Here is an 18906-nt window from a genome sequence, read left to right as displayed (position 1 = left end):
TTGCGATCTCTGTCTGTCAAATAAATAAATAAAATCTTTAAAAAAGAAAAAAAAGAACTCATTTTTCAACCAGAGTGCAACAGTAACAAATAATGATCCTATACCAGTCTCCTATGCAACCCGCAACACATTTTTAAAGCAAATTGAAATAAATAAAATCTTAAATAATTAGGAAAGCCATTAAAATTTAAAAATTTAAATACACTTTGAAAAACAACTATTTAGGACACAAGGACATCTATATTTTGATGGACTTTCTAGTCAACAGTGAAAATGAGAATACTTCATACCAAATTTAAGGTGAGAGCCAACTACTTACTTAGTATTCTACCTGCTCTTACCCTGTCTACATTCTACTACAGATAAATCCTCTAATATCCTTTACATTAATATTATTGAATGTTTTCATTATTGCAAAAGGCAGCAAATACATTAAAAAGTGATTTATTCTATTTGGGAGAATACATACCTTAAAACCCAGAAATAATGGATTGATAAGTTTAACAACCAAAAATAACAGATTAGAGAATAAAACAAAAAGACCAAAATTGATCATGAAATGAAACCTTGCAATTGATAGCACTAAAATAAATAAATTTCTGGCAAATCTAACCAAAACAAATGAAGAGAAAAAATAACAAACAGGAAAACTGAGAGACAATAACAGATACAGAAAGTCTTCTCCCCAAGGGGAATTTTTAAATGTAGGAGAAAAAGAAAAGTATGTTCCTATACTTAACTCAAGGGATAATAGAAATCTGGAATAAATTGATAAGCCCGGGAAATGGAGGACATAACTAAGGTGTCTTATCAAAAGGTTATGTCCAAACAGTTTTATAGACAAATTCTATCAAACATTAAGTATCACATACTTTCTCAGATTTATAAACTGTTTCAAAGCATAGAAAACTTTTAAGGCATGCAAAGTTTATTTAATAGCACTGAGGGAACTCTGGCATCAAAAGCTTACAGTATTGGGTTGCCTGGGTAGCTCCGTCGGTGAAGCGTCTACCTTTGGCTCAGGTCATGGTCTCTGGGTCCCGGGATCAGGCCTCATGTCGAGCTTGGGGCCCTGCTGAGCAGACAGTCTGCTTCTCTCTTTCCCTATGCCCCTCCACCCCACTTGCTCTGTCTCTGTCTCAAATAAAAAAATAAAATCTTAATAAAAGCAGTTTACAATAGTAATACATAAAAAAGAAATTTCAAGTCAATCTCAACTATACAAATATGATGGGAAAGAACTAATTTGTTCGATTATATAATAAATGCTTAGAAAAATAAACTCAGAGCCATAATAAAAATATAATACACTGTGAAAGATTGCATTATTTTTTTTTCTAGGACAGCAAACACAGTTCACATAAAGAACTTACAAAATACCATGAATTCAGCAATTTATACACATGCACAGAATAACTGTAATGCACGTCAAGTATTTAATCAAGAAAATCTAAAATCCACAACTGCTAAAATCTCATATATGTCGAGAAATAAATATGTTACTGTCATAGACAGGTATACTAGGCAAATCAGTCATGGTGTCTGTCATGCCCAAACTCCCATTACAGTTGGCCTCATCCTGCCTCCTGTTCTGGCTCAGAGAACAATCATCAACCTGGCTCATGTCAGGATTAGGCTCTGTGTGCACCACATTGCTGTGCCTTGACAAAAACTGCTTTTCTTTTTTTAAAGATTTTATTTATTTATTTGAGAGAGAGAACACAAGTAAGGAGGAGAGCAGAGGAAGGGAAGGAGCAGACTCGCCCTGGAGCAGGGAGCCTGACACAAGGCTTCATACCAGGACCCTGGGATCATGACCTGAGCCAAAGGCAGCTGCTTAACCAACTGAGCCACCCAAGTGCTCTGTAAAAAGCTCAACCAGGGGTGTAGCTCATTCTTGGACTCTCACAAGAGAATACTGTGAGTACAGTTTAGGGACAGGGAATTGCTGAAGCACAGCTCAGATATGTCAAGTGGAGCCTAGGTACTAACAGCAAAGAGAAAAATCAGGAGCACTATGGAAGAGAGATATGAATTCAGACAATTTCACTGTAATTTCTGTCTTTAAAAAAAAATTGTAAATGGTAGTTTGGTTGTCTTAGCTTTAGTTTCTGGTCTTGGTCTTTCGTTCTTTGAAGCCAAAAGAAAAATATTATAAATTATTTATCTCTATATGATTGTCCTAATAACTATAAAATAATGTTGCTGTGAAACTCAGGAATATGACAGGGATATCCAATAACAGTCATTATTTGAGATGATATAGTTATATCTTTTAAAATATCAAGAAAACACACCCAAAATAAAAAAGAGAAAGTACAGAAGTCTAGTGAAATGAATAGAAACATGAAAAAAAAAATAAAAGCAAACCCAATACTTTGGGCTCCATGCCAGCAATAACACTTACAGTGGTGCTATTTAAAATGGTAATGCCTTAGTATAAACTTTCCATAAAATGCCTACATAAAGAAGGCCACAAAATTTCACAGAGATACATAAAAGAAGGGCTGAATTAAAAAAAGAAGTACACAAATCGTCAGGATTTTACAAAGCTAGAAGTTAGACACTAATATTTTATTTACATAATTCTCTACAGCTTTCCGTATGCCTAAAATGTTTCATGATTAAAAAAGAGAGAAAGAGAGTCCAATCAAGATGGTGGAGTGGGAGAATCCTGAGCTTACCTCCCCACACGGACACACAAAGCTGCAACTATGAAAGGAGCAATTTGCTCTTTCTGAGTGTGACCTCAACACTAGCAGACAAGCTCTTCCATAGCTAACACTACAAAGGAAAGTCACATCCAGAAAGTAGGAGGAACAGATGAGGTTTGGTTGGGACCCACAACCCTAGCATTGTGAGCCACAAGCCCGAGTGGTCTCACAGGCACTGATGTCCTCCCTGAGGAGGGGCTCAAGCTCTACATCAGGCACCTCTCATCCCCTCATCCCCACTTCTGGGGACTTGCATAAGGAAAACTAGCCACCATAACATCTGGCTTTGAAAATCAGGAAGCCTTCACTCTGGGAGTGCCAGAGGGGTACAGATACTGTGCTGTAAAGGATGCCTGCACACTCACTCCTCTGAGACTCAGCACAGAGGCATCATTTGAAAAGCGCCTGGGCCACTTAATGGAAGCAAACTAAATATTAATCAATAGATAAGTGGATTAAAAAGATATGGTTTATATATGATGGAATATTACTCAGCCATTTAAAAAATTAAATATTGCCACTGGTGACAACACAGATAGACCTAGTGGGTATTATGTTAAGTCAGAGAAGACAAACACCATATGCTTTCACTTATATGTGGAATCTAAAAACTAAAACCAATGAACATACAAAACCAAAACAAACTCATAAATACAGAAGACAAACTGGGGGTGGCCATAGGGGAGAAGGGTGGGGGAAATGAGTGAAATAGGTGTAGAGGATTAAGAGATACAGTATGTAAGATATACAGTATAGGGAATTGTAGTCATTAATACTGTAATAACTATATGTTATATGTCACTCATATATGGTGACAGATGGTAACTGTACCAGCCATGCAGAGCTTTTCATAATGTATAGAAATGTCGTACAACTAGGTTGTGCATCTAAAACTAATATACTATTGTTTGTCAACTATATTTCAGTAAAAAGGGAGAAAATATACCATGTTTCTTTTAAACTGGATAGACTGAGGTAAAAACCTTTTCAAATTGAATTCAGATTTAATGGAAATTGAGTAAATAGCCAAGATTCTTTCCCTTCAAAGTTTAAGTAAAATGCAAGAAGTTTTATTAGGAATAATAAGATATATAAATAACCAAAAAGAAAAATAAGTGACAGGAATGTACCTGCTTAAACACTGAAAATGTATATCAATATATATTTAAGCTATATGAACTAAAACACAAAACTCAAATACCAATATTTGATGAGAATAGAAATGTCAAAATGCCAGAAATAGACATACACACAGACACATTTATATACAGGAAGTGAAAAATATATAGTGTGTGATAAAAAGAAAAGGAGATAATCACAGATATGATATTAAATGAATTCAAAGAGAAAGTTGTGTGCACTTTAAATTGATTTTCAAAAAATCTAGCACAATATGCCATATACATGCATTATGTGAAAATCTAAAATTGGCTCAAGAAGTATATGTTAACTAACTAGAATTTAAATAAGAATTTTTTTAAAAAGTAGATGATTTCAAAAGAATATAACTGTATAAGAAATTCGAAGGATTTTCAAAAACATACTATTAGACAATATTCGGGCATTAGGTGTTTAAAATTTTAAAGAACTAATTCCTGTATTTTAAAAAAATGGTTTCAGAGAAAAGAAAAATGTGGAAACCTTTCATACGTATTTTTTCAAATAAGCACAGTAAATAAAATATGTTAAGATGGGAAGAATGAGAGGTATAACTATCCTGAACCAATTAAAATAATGATAAACTATAATCAAATAGAGTTTAAGAATAAAAGCACATTTGAAAGTTAGAAGCTCTATTTTGAAATAAATATTTATAAAGGACAAACTCTAAAAATTCTATCAGTGATATGAAAAAATATTTGCTAAAACTAGTCATTTCTAAAAACATATTTTTATAAACAGATAGTTACACATAGATTAAAAGAAATTGAGAGAAAATTCTAAAATTCGAGAAAGAAATGGTTCAAACATGTTACAGTTAAAATCACTGATAAGAGTAAAGTGATTTTTTGTTTTATTTTTTTAAGATTTTATTTATTTACTTTTTTTCCCCAAGGGTTTTATTTATTTATTTGACACAAAGAGATCACAAGTGGAGAGGCAGGCAGAGAGACAGAGGGAGAAGCAGGCTCCCTGCTGAGCAGAGAGCCCCATGCAGGGCTTGATCCCAGGACCCTGAGATCACGACCTCAGCTGAAGGCAGGGGCTTAACTCACTGAGCCACCCAGGTGCCCTTAAAGTGTTTTTTTTAATTTGATTTATAGCACTACTTAGAAAGTTCTTGTTAATAAAATGTCTAGAAAAATAATAATAAATATAAAAAATAAATAAAAATAATTATTGGCAGATTTTGTGGTTGTATATAGATTATAGGATTATATGATAAGGAAAATCTAAGAACGTAAACTAATAAAAAAAAGCCACCAGTAGAATAAGAAATATTAGAAAGTAGGGTAGATGTAAGATGTTCATAATAACCAAGTTTAATTAGATCCTAGCACTAACCAGCAGAAATGCATAAGCAGCAGAAATGCACATGGGGAAATAAAACATTAACAGTGATGAAAATTTTGGTTGGAGAGGTCAAAAATAAAAGAAAAAAAAACCATGATCAAATAAAAATATACCTAGAATATGAAATACAGTCAGTGGAGGAATCTTTATTTAGAATTTAAGAGAAAAGTCATTCTCATAGCATATATAAAGTAAATGCCACATGAATTAGATATCCTCATGTACTTTTTAAGCAATAAAAATATTAGAAATTTTTAAAAAATAATAAATCTGTCAAGTTTTTAAGGAAGAAACAACTTAATTTCATGGCAACTAGAAATTTTTCTATGGTGATAGAGATCATAAATTGCATTAAGATTCAATTGATAGAGATTTGGTTTAAAGATAGAAGACACAACTCTTTCTGGAAATGCTACCAATATGGCATTCAAGGGATTAAAATAAAAGTAAAGAAATTTGTTTTTAAAAGTGCACAAATGATTACGGTGATGATGTTAATGTGAAAGTACAAAGAAAAAAAATTAAGAAACTAGAAAGCTGAGGTGCTAACTGCCTTAACTGACCTGAGAGTACTAATTTCAAACCAAGAATGGGCAAAGGGGAAATGAATTTGTTCTGGAGAGCCTCAATAGACTAGGAATTTGACGAGCAAGCACATCTGAAAAAGGAAGTGAAATTAGGGTTCAAAACTGGAGTACTCATCAAAAGTCTGTTTTTCAAGTAGTTATCCTAACCTTGTAGCCTCTCCCCACTTAGCATAGTCAGATGCTTACCTTTCTCAACTCTAGCTAAAGACCAGGCTTTTATTGTTCAAAAAAAATAATAAAACACATTATATGTTAACTAACTAGAATTTAAATAAAAATTTGAAAAAAACTTGGAGACAGACAAAATTAACTATCTTCAGTCATCCTTTTGCTAAAAACTTTCAACAGAGATTATATGAGCTTATTCAAGCTTCAGTAATCCTTAGTAGAATAAAAGTTTCACATTTAATGCCAATTAAAAAATAAAAATAAAGCTTAAAAGTAAGGTAAAAAGAAAAAGGTAAAAAAGAATTCTCTGCACCAGGGGCACTAGAGACAATTGAGCATAAAGCTAACATTTGGAAAATACAGGGATGAGGTGAAAATTTGCCTGTATAATAAACAATTAGACCTCAAGCCTTTTCTCCTACTTTGTTCTCACAGTATTGTCAACCAGGATTATATGACCCATATAACATTATCTGAGAACTACAGCCATCCCTAGATTTTGAATAATTTCAGCTATTACTTCCTTAAATATTTTTCTATCCACTTTTTACTCTCCTTCAAATGCTCCATTTACAGTTATATTAAATCACTTGTTCATGTTCCTCAGATCACTTCATCTCTACTCTTTTTTTTTTAATTTTTAAATTTTTAATTTTTTATAAACATATAATATATTTTTATCCCCAGGGGTAGAGGTCTGTGAATTGCCTGGTTTACACACTTCACAGCACTCACCAAAGCACATATCCTCCCCAATGTCCGTAATCCCACCCTCTCCCCCCTCTACTCTTCTTCTTTTAGTCTTGTTTTGTTTTGTTTTAGTGTACTTTTATTACCATGCCTTAAAATTCACTTATCCTTTCTTCTGCAAAATCTAATATGTCTTTACTCCCATTTAGCACATTTTTCATTTTAGACATTATATTTTAGATCTCCAAAAGTTACATGTGGTTTTTTTCAGTATCTTCTATTTCATTCATCATGTCCTTATTTTCCTTTAAGTTCTAGAACATACTTAAAAATTTGTTGCTGTTTTTGGTTCCTTATCTTTAATTTCTATAATCTCTTCTATTTCTGCTTCTGCTAATATTGACTAGTTTTCCTCTAGCTTATGGATCACAATTTGTTGTCCTCTCATATGTATTGTAACTGGGTATAAGATATATGCAGAAAAATGCAAATATTGCAGAAACTAAGCTTAATGACTTTTTGCAATGTGAAAACATACGTATAAGCAGACCAGAGCTCAAGAAACAAGTATTACCAGTTCTACCACCTAAGCCTCTATTATTCCAATCTAATCCATATAAACCAATGATATTTCATCATTGCTAGAACTAAAAGTTTTCTGCCCTAATTCTCTTTGAACCAGTCTTATAGTTATGCTGGTTTAATTATTAAGAAGTCAATTAATTTGACACTTTGTATAAGAGTCATGTTTTTAATTTTCTATAATCATACTCCTACAAGGTATAAATAATATGGTTATCTTTTGCTGTCCTTGTGATTAGTCATTATCTCCTAGAAAGATATACAGAAATATTTATGGATGAATGATATGACATGTAGGATATACTTTCAAGTCATTGATTGGAGAACAGATAAGAAGTGGAGGAGAAAAAATTATTATGCATAGATAATTATTGAAACTGTGATCACTGTTGATGCTGAATAATTAACTTATGAGATTCATTATACTATTTTTTGAGAATGTCTATTTAAAAAATCCTTATTTTTTATCTCTAGATCTCTAATCTCTAAAATGGAGATATTTTTAAATAGAGATAAAGATAGAGTAGAGGTAGATAGGGAGAGAGACAGAGACAGAGATACTAAGAACAATGGAACCCTTATTTTGTATTCCAAATTGGTGATAGTGAGATTCAAAGAAATCACACTGCATAAGAAAGAATAACAAACAAATTAAATTTTAAAAAAGCCAGAGCAGCCCGAAGGCTATCTTTATAGGGTTATCATTTGCTGCTACAGTGCATGAAATGAGGTCCCTTTCTGCAGGGCCTAATGTAATTCTGGAAGTAAAAATGGTTCTAGGTTATATGAAATCTCATTTCATACTAGGGTAAAATACTCCACAAATCTCTGAGTAATCAATTATTGGCTTCTGATAAAGAGCCAATATCAATTTACAAAAACAACCAAGAGTTTGCTGTACAGAATACAGAAAATAATCATTCTTCTCTTCTGGCTTTCAGTTGTGAGTCAAAGAAAAGCACTAGGCAGCTTGAGGGACGAGACCATTAGACAAGCCCCCAGAGACAAATACAGGTTGTCACCTGCATGTTATGGACTGAGGAGAGATTGATAAAGTGCTTGGAGGTGAATAATGCTAGCAGTATACATTGGGGTACATTGTTTCCCTGGAAACATAACTCTTAGAGTGCTGTTTTACTGCTACAGTACTGAAAATGCTGAGTCACCAGTAATAAAATGTCATTGTTGACAGCCTTTACCGGAAATAACATTGGAGCACCATGATGAAAATAAGGATTTTTTTCCCTGTTTTTTAAAGATTGATTCTTTTCTTTTCTTTTCTTTCTTTCTTTCTTTCTTTCTTTCTTTCTTTCTTTCTTTCTTTCTTTCTTTTTTGAGAGAGAACACAAGAGCAGGGGGAGGGCCCAAAGGAGAGGGACAAGCAGACTCCCCACTGAGCAGGGAACCCCACGTGGGATTCTACCCTAGGACCCCAGATCATGACGTGAGCCAAAGTCAGACCCTTAACCACATGAGCCACCCAGGAGCCTCCAAATTAAGGTTTTTCTTAACCCTCAACTGCTTAATTCTGGAGGACTTAGAAAATTCATCTGCATTTCTCTTTCTTTTTTAAAGAAGCTTCTTCACCTGGAAGAGTAACAGTAGTGTGTATCTTTTACTAACGTATCCTGCACACAGAGTCAGAGAAAAAAAGTATAGAAATAAGATGTCTTTTGGAAGCACAATATTAAGACTATGAAAGAATCCAGATTCAACTGCACTTAACCCCTACATAGTTTCTATGCAAAGTCTTCCTTTGTGATGCTTCTGAAGAGGTTGTCCTGGTAATAAGGCAAATATTTAGAGCAAATGTTTGATCATGACGTTGCATGCAGACCACAGGTAAATGAGTGTCCAGTTCCTCCAGTGTAAGGGGCTGCCTGTCTGTTACACTAACTGGCTTCTGATGCATTCAGCTGGAAGTGAAACAAAGTCCAGGTAGGTTTGTTAAACTTAAGTCATCTTTCTGGAGACGTTCTGCAAAAGCTTGCTACTGTAATATATACATCAGTTTGGAAATTCACCTCCAGGACCCTCTTTGCTCTCTCCCATCAACATTATTGTTTAAGAAATTGCTTTGTTGAGCTTCCAAGGAGAGTCACAAATAGAAAATCTATATTACTCGATGGCAAATTTCTGTAAGGATTGGCAGCATACAGGGAGAGAACTATATATTCCTTTAGATATGTCAAGGGCTAAGCAGTTTCTGATTAGAAATTTGAAAACCTCTCTTGAAGAATGTAAGATTCTATGACTAATACTCATCAGCATAATATGAAGAATAAGGATTAAATGGGAAATAATTAAGATTAGGTAAACAAAGGATAAATACTTGGTAATAAACAATGAACTGTCATATAAATGTATTTTTCATATGTGTATACATGCACACTTGTATATATACATATACACATACCTTTAAAGAGTGAACACTATTGCAAACATTTTTAAATGTATAATTCCATAAGCTTCCTTTCCCATTAAAGCATTCTAAAGAAGTAAGCATACTGGGCTCAAAAAATGAAGAAGATGCGTGTGTGTGTGTGTGTGTGTTGTGGGAACATGAAAAAACAAGAAGAGGGGCTCCTGGGTGACTCAGTGGGTTGAGCCTCTGCCTTCAGCTCAGGCCATGATCTCAGGGTCCTGGGATCGAGCCCCACATTGGGCTCTCTGCTCAGCAGGGAACCTGCTTCCCCTTCCTTCTCTGGCTGCCTACTTGTGCTCTCTCTCTCCCTGTCAAATTAATAATTAAAATCTTTAAAAAATAACAAGAACATAAAAATAAGTGAAACACATGGTTTTCCATTTTCTTTAAATTCTGACTTGAACTGTGTTTGTTTTGCTTGATCCATTTATAGTCTCCAGTTCTTGCCAGTACAGTTAGAATGATCTCAACACAATTTTTAATGCCTTGTCTCATTTGCTCTTTGGTATGGTTTGCAATTTGCAGTCACTTTAAGGTCAGTGACCCATTCATTTGAAGTTATCTTTCTGAGGCCTTATTTTTGGGGACTGCTATCAAATTAGGCACAAGTCATTTTTCAGCAAAAGAGGTGACATTTTATTTCTGTAAGATCATATAATAACCAATTTTGTGTGAAAGAACGGATATTTCCTGTACAACTTAAAAAATATATAACAACCTGTCTTAGGTTTCCCAACCACACTGTACACAAGGCAAGGGGGAGCTTTCATTTGCTTCTTCCTTTTGCTTTTTTTTTTTTTTTTAAACAAACCTGGATTAAGAATAATCTGTGCTGTCCACTTTATACACATTATCTCTAATCTTTAAATAATCTGGAAAAATAATGATTATTGTCCTTATATTCCTGACGAGAAACCTGTAATTCAGAGGTTTCGGTAACTTGTCCACAGTCCCACAGCCAGCAAGTGTAGTTGGGCATTAGATCACATGCTCTTTTGTGACTCCTTTTCTTTCCCTCACTGGCAAACTATTTAAATGAAGTAGGTTATGGAATTTAGAAGTATGTTCCTTTGCAAATACAACAGTCAGAGTAATCCAGAAAAGGAGACGACAGATCATACTGGTTAGCATATTCTCTAGGACAGGAAACACGTATTCTGTTTTCTTTGTAGTGGTTAGGGGTTATGTGTGGATTACATGAGCTTAAGTAGTCGCTGTGACTTTTACCATCTCTTTAGAAGCAGCACGTTACTAATCTGAGACTCAGTTTACTTATCTATACAATGGAAGGGTAGTAGTATCTGTTTTGTAGTGGCATTCTGAAGATTAAGTAGGAAATAAACAGTGCTAAGCACACTGTCTAGCACATGGAAAGCAATGGCAAATATAAGCTAGGTAACCCGTTAATACTGGTGTTGACTCAATATTCAACAAACAGTTGTGATTCAAGTGAGGCTAACAAAAAACATGGCTTGAATGTAATGGCCAACAGCCTTGTGACTCAAAGTGTGTTCCCAAAGAAGCAGAATCAGCATCACCTGGCAGCATTCTAAATGCCAACTCATGGGCCCCACCCAGATGTCCTGAACCAGAATCTCTGCAACAGGGCAGAGCTGCTGTGTGTTAACAGACTTTCCAGATGCTTCTTATGTGTGCTACTGTGAAAGTCACTGACCCAGAGTTTAGGAAGTATACTTAATAATTTTCCATATTGCCTACCTCTTTATTAACAAACATTGTGTGAACTGATAAACACTGCTATCAGTTATTGAATCCTTTGCTATCCACACACGGGATGTACTTATAAAGATGCTGACAACTACGATTCCTTAGGAGCAGCGATGGTCTGTCATATATGTTTGGCCTCAGACTATAGGACTCATACAGAGAATTCGAGACAGTTTTACTTGATTAGTTGGTTTTGCTAAGACTCTTTTAATTGACTGGCAAATCTACTTACTTACTATGTTTAAGCCATATCAAAGCATAAATTTCAGAATACTTTATAGATATGTAAGAGAAACACATTTTTGTCTCAGAAATATCCTTTATTTGTTTTTTGGTCGGGGAGAGGGTGGACTTGTTTACTTGTTTGTTTGGTTATGTGTTTGACTCTGAAAAAGTGCCATGGAAAGAAAAAGATGAAAGAGAAACACAGTGAATTGGTCCTATTAACACTTGTCACACTGCAGACTCTCAAAGGAGAATTCAGTAAGATGGCCAGTATTTAGATCCATAAATCAGAACATGCTATAGAGAACAATTACACAATAATTGTTTAATTTTTCTCAGAAAATGCACACTGAAGTGCTAATTAAACTTCAAGCACAAAGATCCAGATTGCTAACTCCGCTATAATCATGATCATGATCACTGTTGAGTACACCTAGGATGTTGGGGCATTATGCTATGATACTGAAATTTATTAAATTTATGTAACATATTTAGGAGATGGGGGAAAATAATCAGGTATGAGCTCTGATTACCATTTTTTTAAAGTCTTTATTTACACTTGAGAGCAGCATGGCATATGAAAAAGAACTAAGCCATTGTGGTTGAATAGACCTGAGTGACTGTGGATAAATGTCCATCATCACAGCACAGTGTTAGGAAATTCCAGCACAGTGCTTATTACATAAGATGTGCTCAATGGAAGTTATTACTGTTGTCACAGCTATGATGATGATAATGATGATGATATGATGACAATGTAACTTTGCAGGTGCATAAGCATTTGACAGACCAACCCTCTCACTTCACGCTGACAAGTAAGGAACTGCTTATGTCATCTTTCAGACATATGAAAGGAGGCTGAAAGGTTTTCTCTATCTCCAATTTCTAAATGCTCCAAAAATAGTGTAATTATGTCTGGAAAAGTCAATCTTAAAGGGAATTGCCTCTTAGAAACCCAAAGAAATAAACACAGAATGCCAGACCATCACAACATCATATAAAATGCTCCTAAACCAGACCTTTTAGCTCAGTGGCCAGAATCCTTGACTTAGAAGTGCAACATTTTCATTTTCATTGTAAAGTGTTTATAGCTTAATGGAGTTTACTATGAGCAAATTAGAAACAAAGCAGAGTGAGTAAGATCATGACCTCTACATTTAATTTAACTTACTCAGATTGCTAATTCTGCAAGTCGATTAATAAAGAATGTATGCTGCTACATTTTTGAAGGTATAGTCATATTATAATCATACAGACAACTAACTTGCTTTATTCTTAAAATAAATGCTACATCTTTAACCCACTGAGCCACCCAAGCACCCCTAAATGCTGCATCTTAAAGAAAGAAAAGTATGGGTCTAAATCCACTTTCATTCACCCAAGTTTAGGAAGCCAAGGACATAAGAACAAAGGCTTTGGCTTCATCAGATAGTCTAAAGTTTAGCCCAGCTGCATCACTTACTCAGTGCAAGCTATTTAGCCTTCCTGAGAATCAGTTTCTCCATCTGTACAATGGGACTGATAATAGTATGTACTTAGTAGGATTGTTATGGGGACTAAAGAGAATAATTTTAAATGTGCCTTGCACACAATAAGTGCTCAATAAATGTTAACTTTCATTGTACTTAAGTTACACATAAAATAAGTAGGACCAACATTCCATTCCTTCAAATTACCCTTAATTAATAACTCTTCTTCTTAATATTGTGTTGTCCTAGACCCAAAAACAACTTAAAAAAGAAAAAATAGTAACAAAGGGAAATCTCTTTCAGGAATAGAATTATGGAAATGTCAAAGATAAGGTTGCAAAGATTAACGATGAATCAATCATTCAAAACTGCAAATACAGGATATTAATTGATTTCAAAAATATTTTCCATTTATATGCAAAGATTTTATACAACCTTCCCACAAATTATATTACCACTGTAAACCTAAGTCTCCTTTCCTAATGTTTGGAGCCATATAACATATTCCTTATCCTCATTTTCTTTTTTTAGCTCTGTAAGCCAAAATACAAATCTAAAGTATCAGAGTTTAGCTTCAGAGAATATTAAGTGGAACCATTCTATTTCAGGAATATTTATTTTCCCATAGTCACGTTATGTTTCCATTAAAAAAAAAAAAGGCAAATGCTTTAGATTTTTAGAAAGGGTGTTCTGTGTGTGGGTGTGTTTCTTGGTTTTTTGGGGCTTTTTTCCGGTCAGCTTTGGAAGAAGAACACGACAAAAGAACACCTCATCTTTGGGAAAACAGAAAAGGCAAAAACAAATCATCACGAACAGAAACAAAATTACACAGTAGAGCTGAGCTACTAAGATATAATTGATTCTGCCAGGATAAAAATGGAACAGAACCAAGAGATTATAATGAGAATCATTTTGGTACTAAAGAAGACCCCTTTAACAATGGGTGTGCATTCAAATCCTAGTTTGATCATTACAGGCTCATTTTCCTTGTTCGTGTTCCCATGATAAAGGCCTTAAGAGAAGCACTGGCATTTTAAATTGCTCAGTCTCACTTGCTTAATTTTTTTTTCCCTCCTTCTTAGGTAAAATTATGTTCTTATGTTATTAGAAGAATGTTTTGGAGAACAAGTACTGTGACTATATAGTGGCCAATACTGAAGGATTAGGGTACTGACAGGGGAAGAGGAATTACCTGTGGGCATTTGCTCCAAGATCCCCACTCAGACATGACACATTCACTGGGACACAGAAGAGAGCAGGACTGGGTTTCTGGGGGAATTTCATCCTGGCTGCATAGGCTATTATCCACAGCTCCCCCTTCACTATCAGCAGCATTCACACATCTGCAAGGCAAGATCAAGGTTAAAACAGTGGAGATGTAAAACAGTGGAGAGTAAATATAGAGTAGTTATGATATGCCATATTTACTTACCAAAGAAAATTAAATGTAAAATAAGACTAGCAGAGAAATCAAGGGGAAAAAAATTCCTTCTTCAGCCAGTTGACCTTTATTGAGTGATAACCTTTCAGTCAGCAGAGCAAGAGAGAACAACGGGAAGACTAGAGTCCACTGGCATTCTTAAAGAACTCTCCATGTCAAGAGACCTACGCTATTTTTACCAGCACAGAGTGAATTTTCTTTTTACTGTAACAAATCTTGAAAGCTCTTCTTCTCTGAATGAGTTCATCACTTTGTAACAGTGAGAGCCTTCCTAGTTCCTGTGACTCTCTTAGACCTTTCTTACACTTGTATCTCACTTAATCCAAACTGCCCTAATCTCTGTCCAACACATTTAAGGTCATGGCCAAGGAATGTGAAACATAATTGAACATGTCTTTCTTTCAGGTATTTTCTGCATTTTCAGTATGGAATTTTGGTATCGCAAACCAAAGGGCAATATGTAAGCATTTTCATGTGGCACTTGAACACAAGGTATACAGACACTTGGCCTAATCTGTATTGGCCTTTGAGATAAGTGCTGGCTAAGGCAAGATAAATAATCATGCTATTGATTCAATCAAATCAAAACCAAAAGTGTTAAGACCACTATATATCCATCAGAATGGCTTCAGTAAAAAAAAAAAAAAAAAAAAAAAAAAAAATATGGAAAATATCAAGGGTCGGCAAGTACATGCAGCAACTATAACTCTTCTTACTCCACTGGTTGGAGCATAAATTCTTTGGAAAACTAGTTGGCGGTATCTACTAAATGGCAACATATATGTAACAAATGACCCTAAAATTCTATGCCCATTTACATACACAAAAGAAATGTGCAACAAAAAAGAAAAAAAAATGAAAGAAAATATTCGTATCAGCACTATTTGTAATCATCCAAACCAGAAACAGTCCAAATACTCAACAGTGTCAACAGATAAATATATTGTGGTAAATGGTGGGAATGTATGAACTATTGTGACATGGTAAAACATGAGTGACATTCAAAAATTCAATGCTATACAAAAGAAGCTAGACACAAAAGAATACACTGTATGATCTCACTCATAGAAAGAAATAGGCAATATTCATCCTGCTGTCAGAAGTCAGAACAGTGGTTACCTTTGGGGGAATGGTTACTTACTACTAGGGGCTTAAGGTAGCCCTGGTAATATTTTGTTTCTTGGCCTCTGAGGTGGTTACATACCTGTGTCCCTGTTGTGAAAATTAAGTTAACCATACTCTATGAGTGGGTATTTCTCTATATTTATATTAAATCTCAATTAGAATTTTATGTTTGAATTATCTTAAAAAAATGTTTAAGAAAGACTAGCTACATGCAAGCCTCTTTTTCTAGGTGTGGGATACAAGCTTAGTATTTGTTAATAATGACTCATTCAGTAAATGATTCATTCAGTAAATATTTTTGAGGACCGACTCTGTACCAGGCCCTTGCCTAGTTGCTGGGGTACACACCAAAAAAAAGAAAAAAAGAGGGAAGATCCCTATTGTTATGACACTTTTCTTCTAGTGATAAATAATCGAAGTGAAGGTGAAAATGACAATGACAATGAGATAAATGATGCCATTTGCTGATCTGATCACTTGAAACAGGAAGCCACAGCCAAGGAGTAAGCATTTTAAGACAGATATGATGGAGAGCTATTGGTGTCCCCCAAATAGTGCTAAGCTAGAATGAAATATCCTATGCATTATGAGTTTCTTTTATACATACATCTTTTATACATTTTTTTTAATTCAGGAAAATTGAAGAGTAATCTATTACCTTGTACAAAACAAAGTAACCTTTATGAGCTTGACTTGGTAAAGTAATGAAAACCTGTACATTGTATAAACAAGGTTAACAAAAATGCTAGAAGATGTTAAGTAATGTTTTCTAATGTAAGAAGGCATGGTCCATAGAATCATCTATGGACCTTAATTTATTTTGTGGTATTAATCAATAGTGGAAGGAGGGACCACAAAATAGCTTATGTGTCTTCTTCCGGACAAACTTAAAAGCTGGAAATTGCTTTCCTTCTTGCCTGCACACTCTCTGTTGATGTTCTTTTATTATTTCCCTGAGAAAGAAGACATAGACTTCTGGACAATGGTGTCCAGCTGAATGTACGCACCAGTCTTTGTTCACTCTTAATAAGCCACAAAAACAATTGTAAAGTCATTTGTTACAAAATAACCAAAAATCCACAAAGAAAACTCAAAAACTCAAGGTGGGGGGAAAGACATTACCTTACAAGGACAAAGAACAAAGACAACAGATGGGAAATAGAAAAGCTGAAATACCAACACTCAAGGAAAAACAAAGAACGCAACTCCATTCATACCACAGAAAACATAAAAAATTCAGGAGCTTGTGTCACCAAGTACTTCTGGAAATGTGGATAAAAGTGATGCTGAAAAATTGGAAGATGTACTGAAAGTATGTTTAAGAGGTACCTGGGCCCTCAGATCTCCCATCATCCACAGGGCTAGGTGATGGCCCCTCCCTTACCCCCCTCCCCCGCAGGTAACTGAATGTTTATTATTTGGAGAGGGTCATAAAAATAGTCAGTCTTTGGACTAGAGAACATAGCTCACTTAGGGATGAGAACATTATACTGAAAACAAGGGTTTACATACAAGTTAACACACTGGAAGGACTACCACAAACTTAGTGGTTTAAAGAACAAAAACTATTTTACAATTCTGTAGTATAGAAATCCAACACGGGGCACCGGGGTGGCTCAGTGGGTTAAGCCTCTGCCTTCAGCTCTGGTCATGATCCCAGGATCCTGGGATCGAGCCCAACATCAGGCTCTCTGCTCTGCAGGGAACCTGCTTCCTCCTCTCTCTCTCTCTGCCTGCCTCTCAGCCTACTTGTGATCTCTGTCTGTCAAATAAATAAATAAAATTTAAAAAAAAAAAAAAAAGAAATCCAACACGGATCCCACTAAGGTAACATCAATGCCTTGGTAGAGCTGGATTTCCTTCTGGGGGCTCTAGAGGAGAGACTACTTCCTTACCTTTTTCCATATTCCAGGGGCCATCCTCATTCCCTGGGCATGGCCTCTTTCTCCATCTTCAAAGCCATCAGACTTGCATCTCTCTGTGCCTTGCATCTCTGGTCGCATTTTCCTTTTTCTCTCCCATTTCCCCTTTCACATTTAAGAACACTTGCAAATGAAGTGTCCCTGTCCAGACAATCCAGGTATATCTTCCAGGCTCAAAATCCTAATCTAATTACATCAGCAAAGTTCCTCTTACTATAAAAGGTAACAGATTCACAGATTTCAGGGATTAGAATGTGGATGTCTTTGAAGGGGGCACAATTCTGTCTACCACATCAACAACCTTCTTTCATTAGGTTCCAAAAACACTGGCTGTTAGTATTATCTATTTCACGCTTGATTTATGAAAAGACTTTTCTGAGGGTTCTGATAAGCCTAAGAGTAAAGACTTGAAAAGACTGAAATTGAAGGTATCCCCAAATAAAAATGCCCCTGCAGTTACATATCCTGGATCATCAATTTCCATCCCCATCTTCCTTCAACTGTCACCTCATTTCTACTGAAAACTCAGTACAGAACTGTTTTGAAGCATATTTGCTATTCCCACACCTTCCCCCTACTTCCTTCATGACTGTCTCTTGAATTTCGTTTAATCACACTTTTAGTACATTCCAGAGAAACCTCTTATCTGGATCATTAACAGACTCCCCTCATTGCCAAACTCAATGGTCAACTGTCATCTTAGTAAACTTCTGAGAGCCTTTTGAAACAACTGATGACTATCTTTTTCTTGAAAAACCCTCTTGCCTTCCCAATTTCTTGCTTTTCCTCATTCTCCAACAGCTCTTGCTCAGTCTCATTTATAAAGCCCTCTCTTTGCTATCATCCATGAATAATGGAGTTCCTCAGGGCTCAATTTCTTATGTCTTTTCTTATCAATATATACCAAATGAATAAGCTGTTGATGACCAAATTTATACCACTGTCTCTCTCCGAACTCCAGTCTCTTGTCACAGTTGGAAGGCAAATTTTATGTGTTCAAAAGCTAGCCTTTGATTTTCCTCTCAAACTTGCTTCTAATATTCCTCATCTCAACAAATGGCACCCTCATCCCTGTGATTGTTAGACACTGAAACCTAGCGGTCATCTTTGATGCTTTTCTTTCTTCCATGTTCTACAATCACTTTATAAATAAATCCTACAGTCTGTGCCTTCCAAATATAGTCCGAATGTGACCTTGTCAGCACCTTCATTATTACCAAACCCAGTCCAATCATCGTCTCCCACCTGGAATTTTGGAATGTCTTTGAAACCTTCATCTCTGCTTCCATTTATATACCCCCAAATACCTTCTCTAC

At 35.3% G+C, this 18906-nt stretch overlaps 1 protein-coding gene across 1 annotated transcript in view; it reads right to left on the bottom strand.

Annotated features, from left to right (window-relative positions):
• Positions 1 to 18906, bottom strand: part of THSD7B (thrombospondin type 1 domain containing 7B) — a 730694-nt gene that overhangs the window by 74985 nt on the left and 636803 nt on the right. The window contains exon 16 of the mRNA XM_004774248.3: positions 14295 to 14445. Within this exon, the coding sequence (XP_004774305.2) occupies positions 14295 to 14445 (151 nt within the window). The remainder of the gene's footprint in view (positions 1 to 14294; positions 14446 to 18906) is intronic.

Source organism: Mustela putorius, unplaced genomic scaffold (assembly GCF_011764305.1).
Source record: "Mustela putorius furo isolate JIRA1106 unplaced genomic scaffold, ASM1176430v1.1 tig00003867_pilon_pilon_pilon, whole genome shotgun sequence".
Lineage (NCBI taxonomy): Eukaryota > Metazoa > Chordata > Mammalia > Carnivora > Mustelidae > Mustela > Mustela putorius.
Note: the sequence above shows the minus strand (reverse complement) of the source record. Positions and strands in the feature narration are given on the sequence as shown.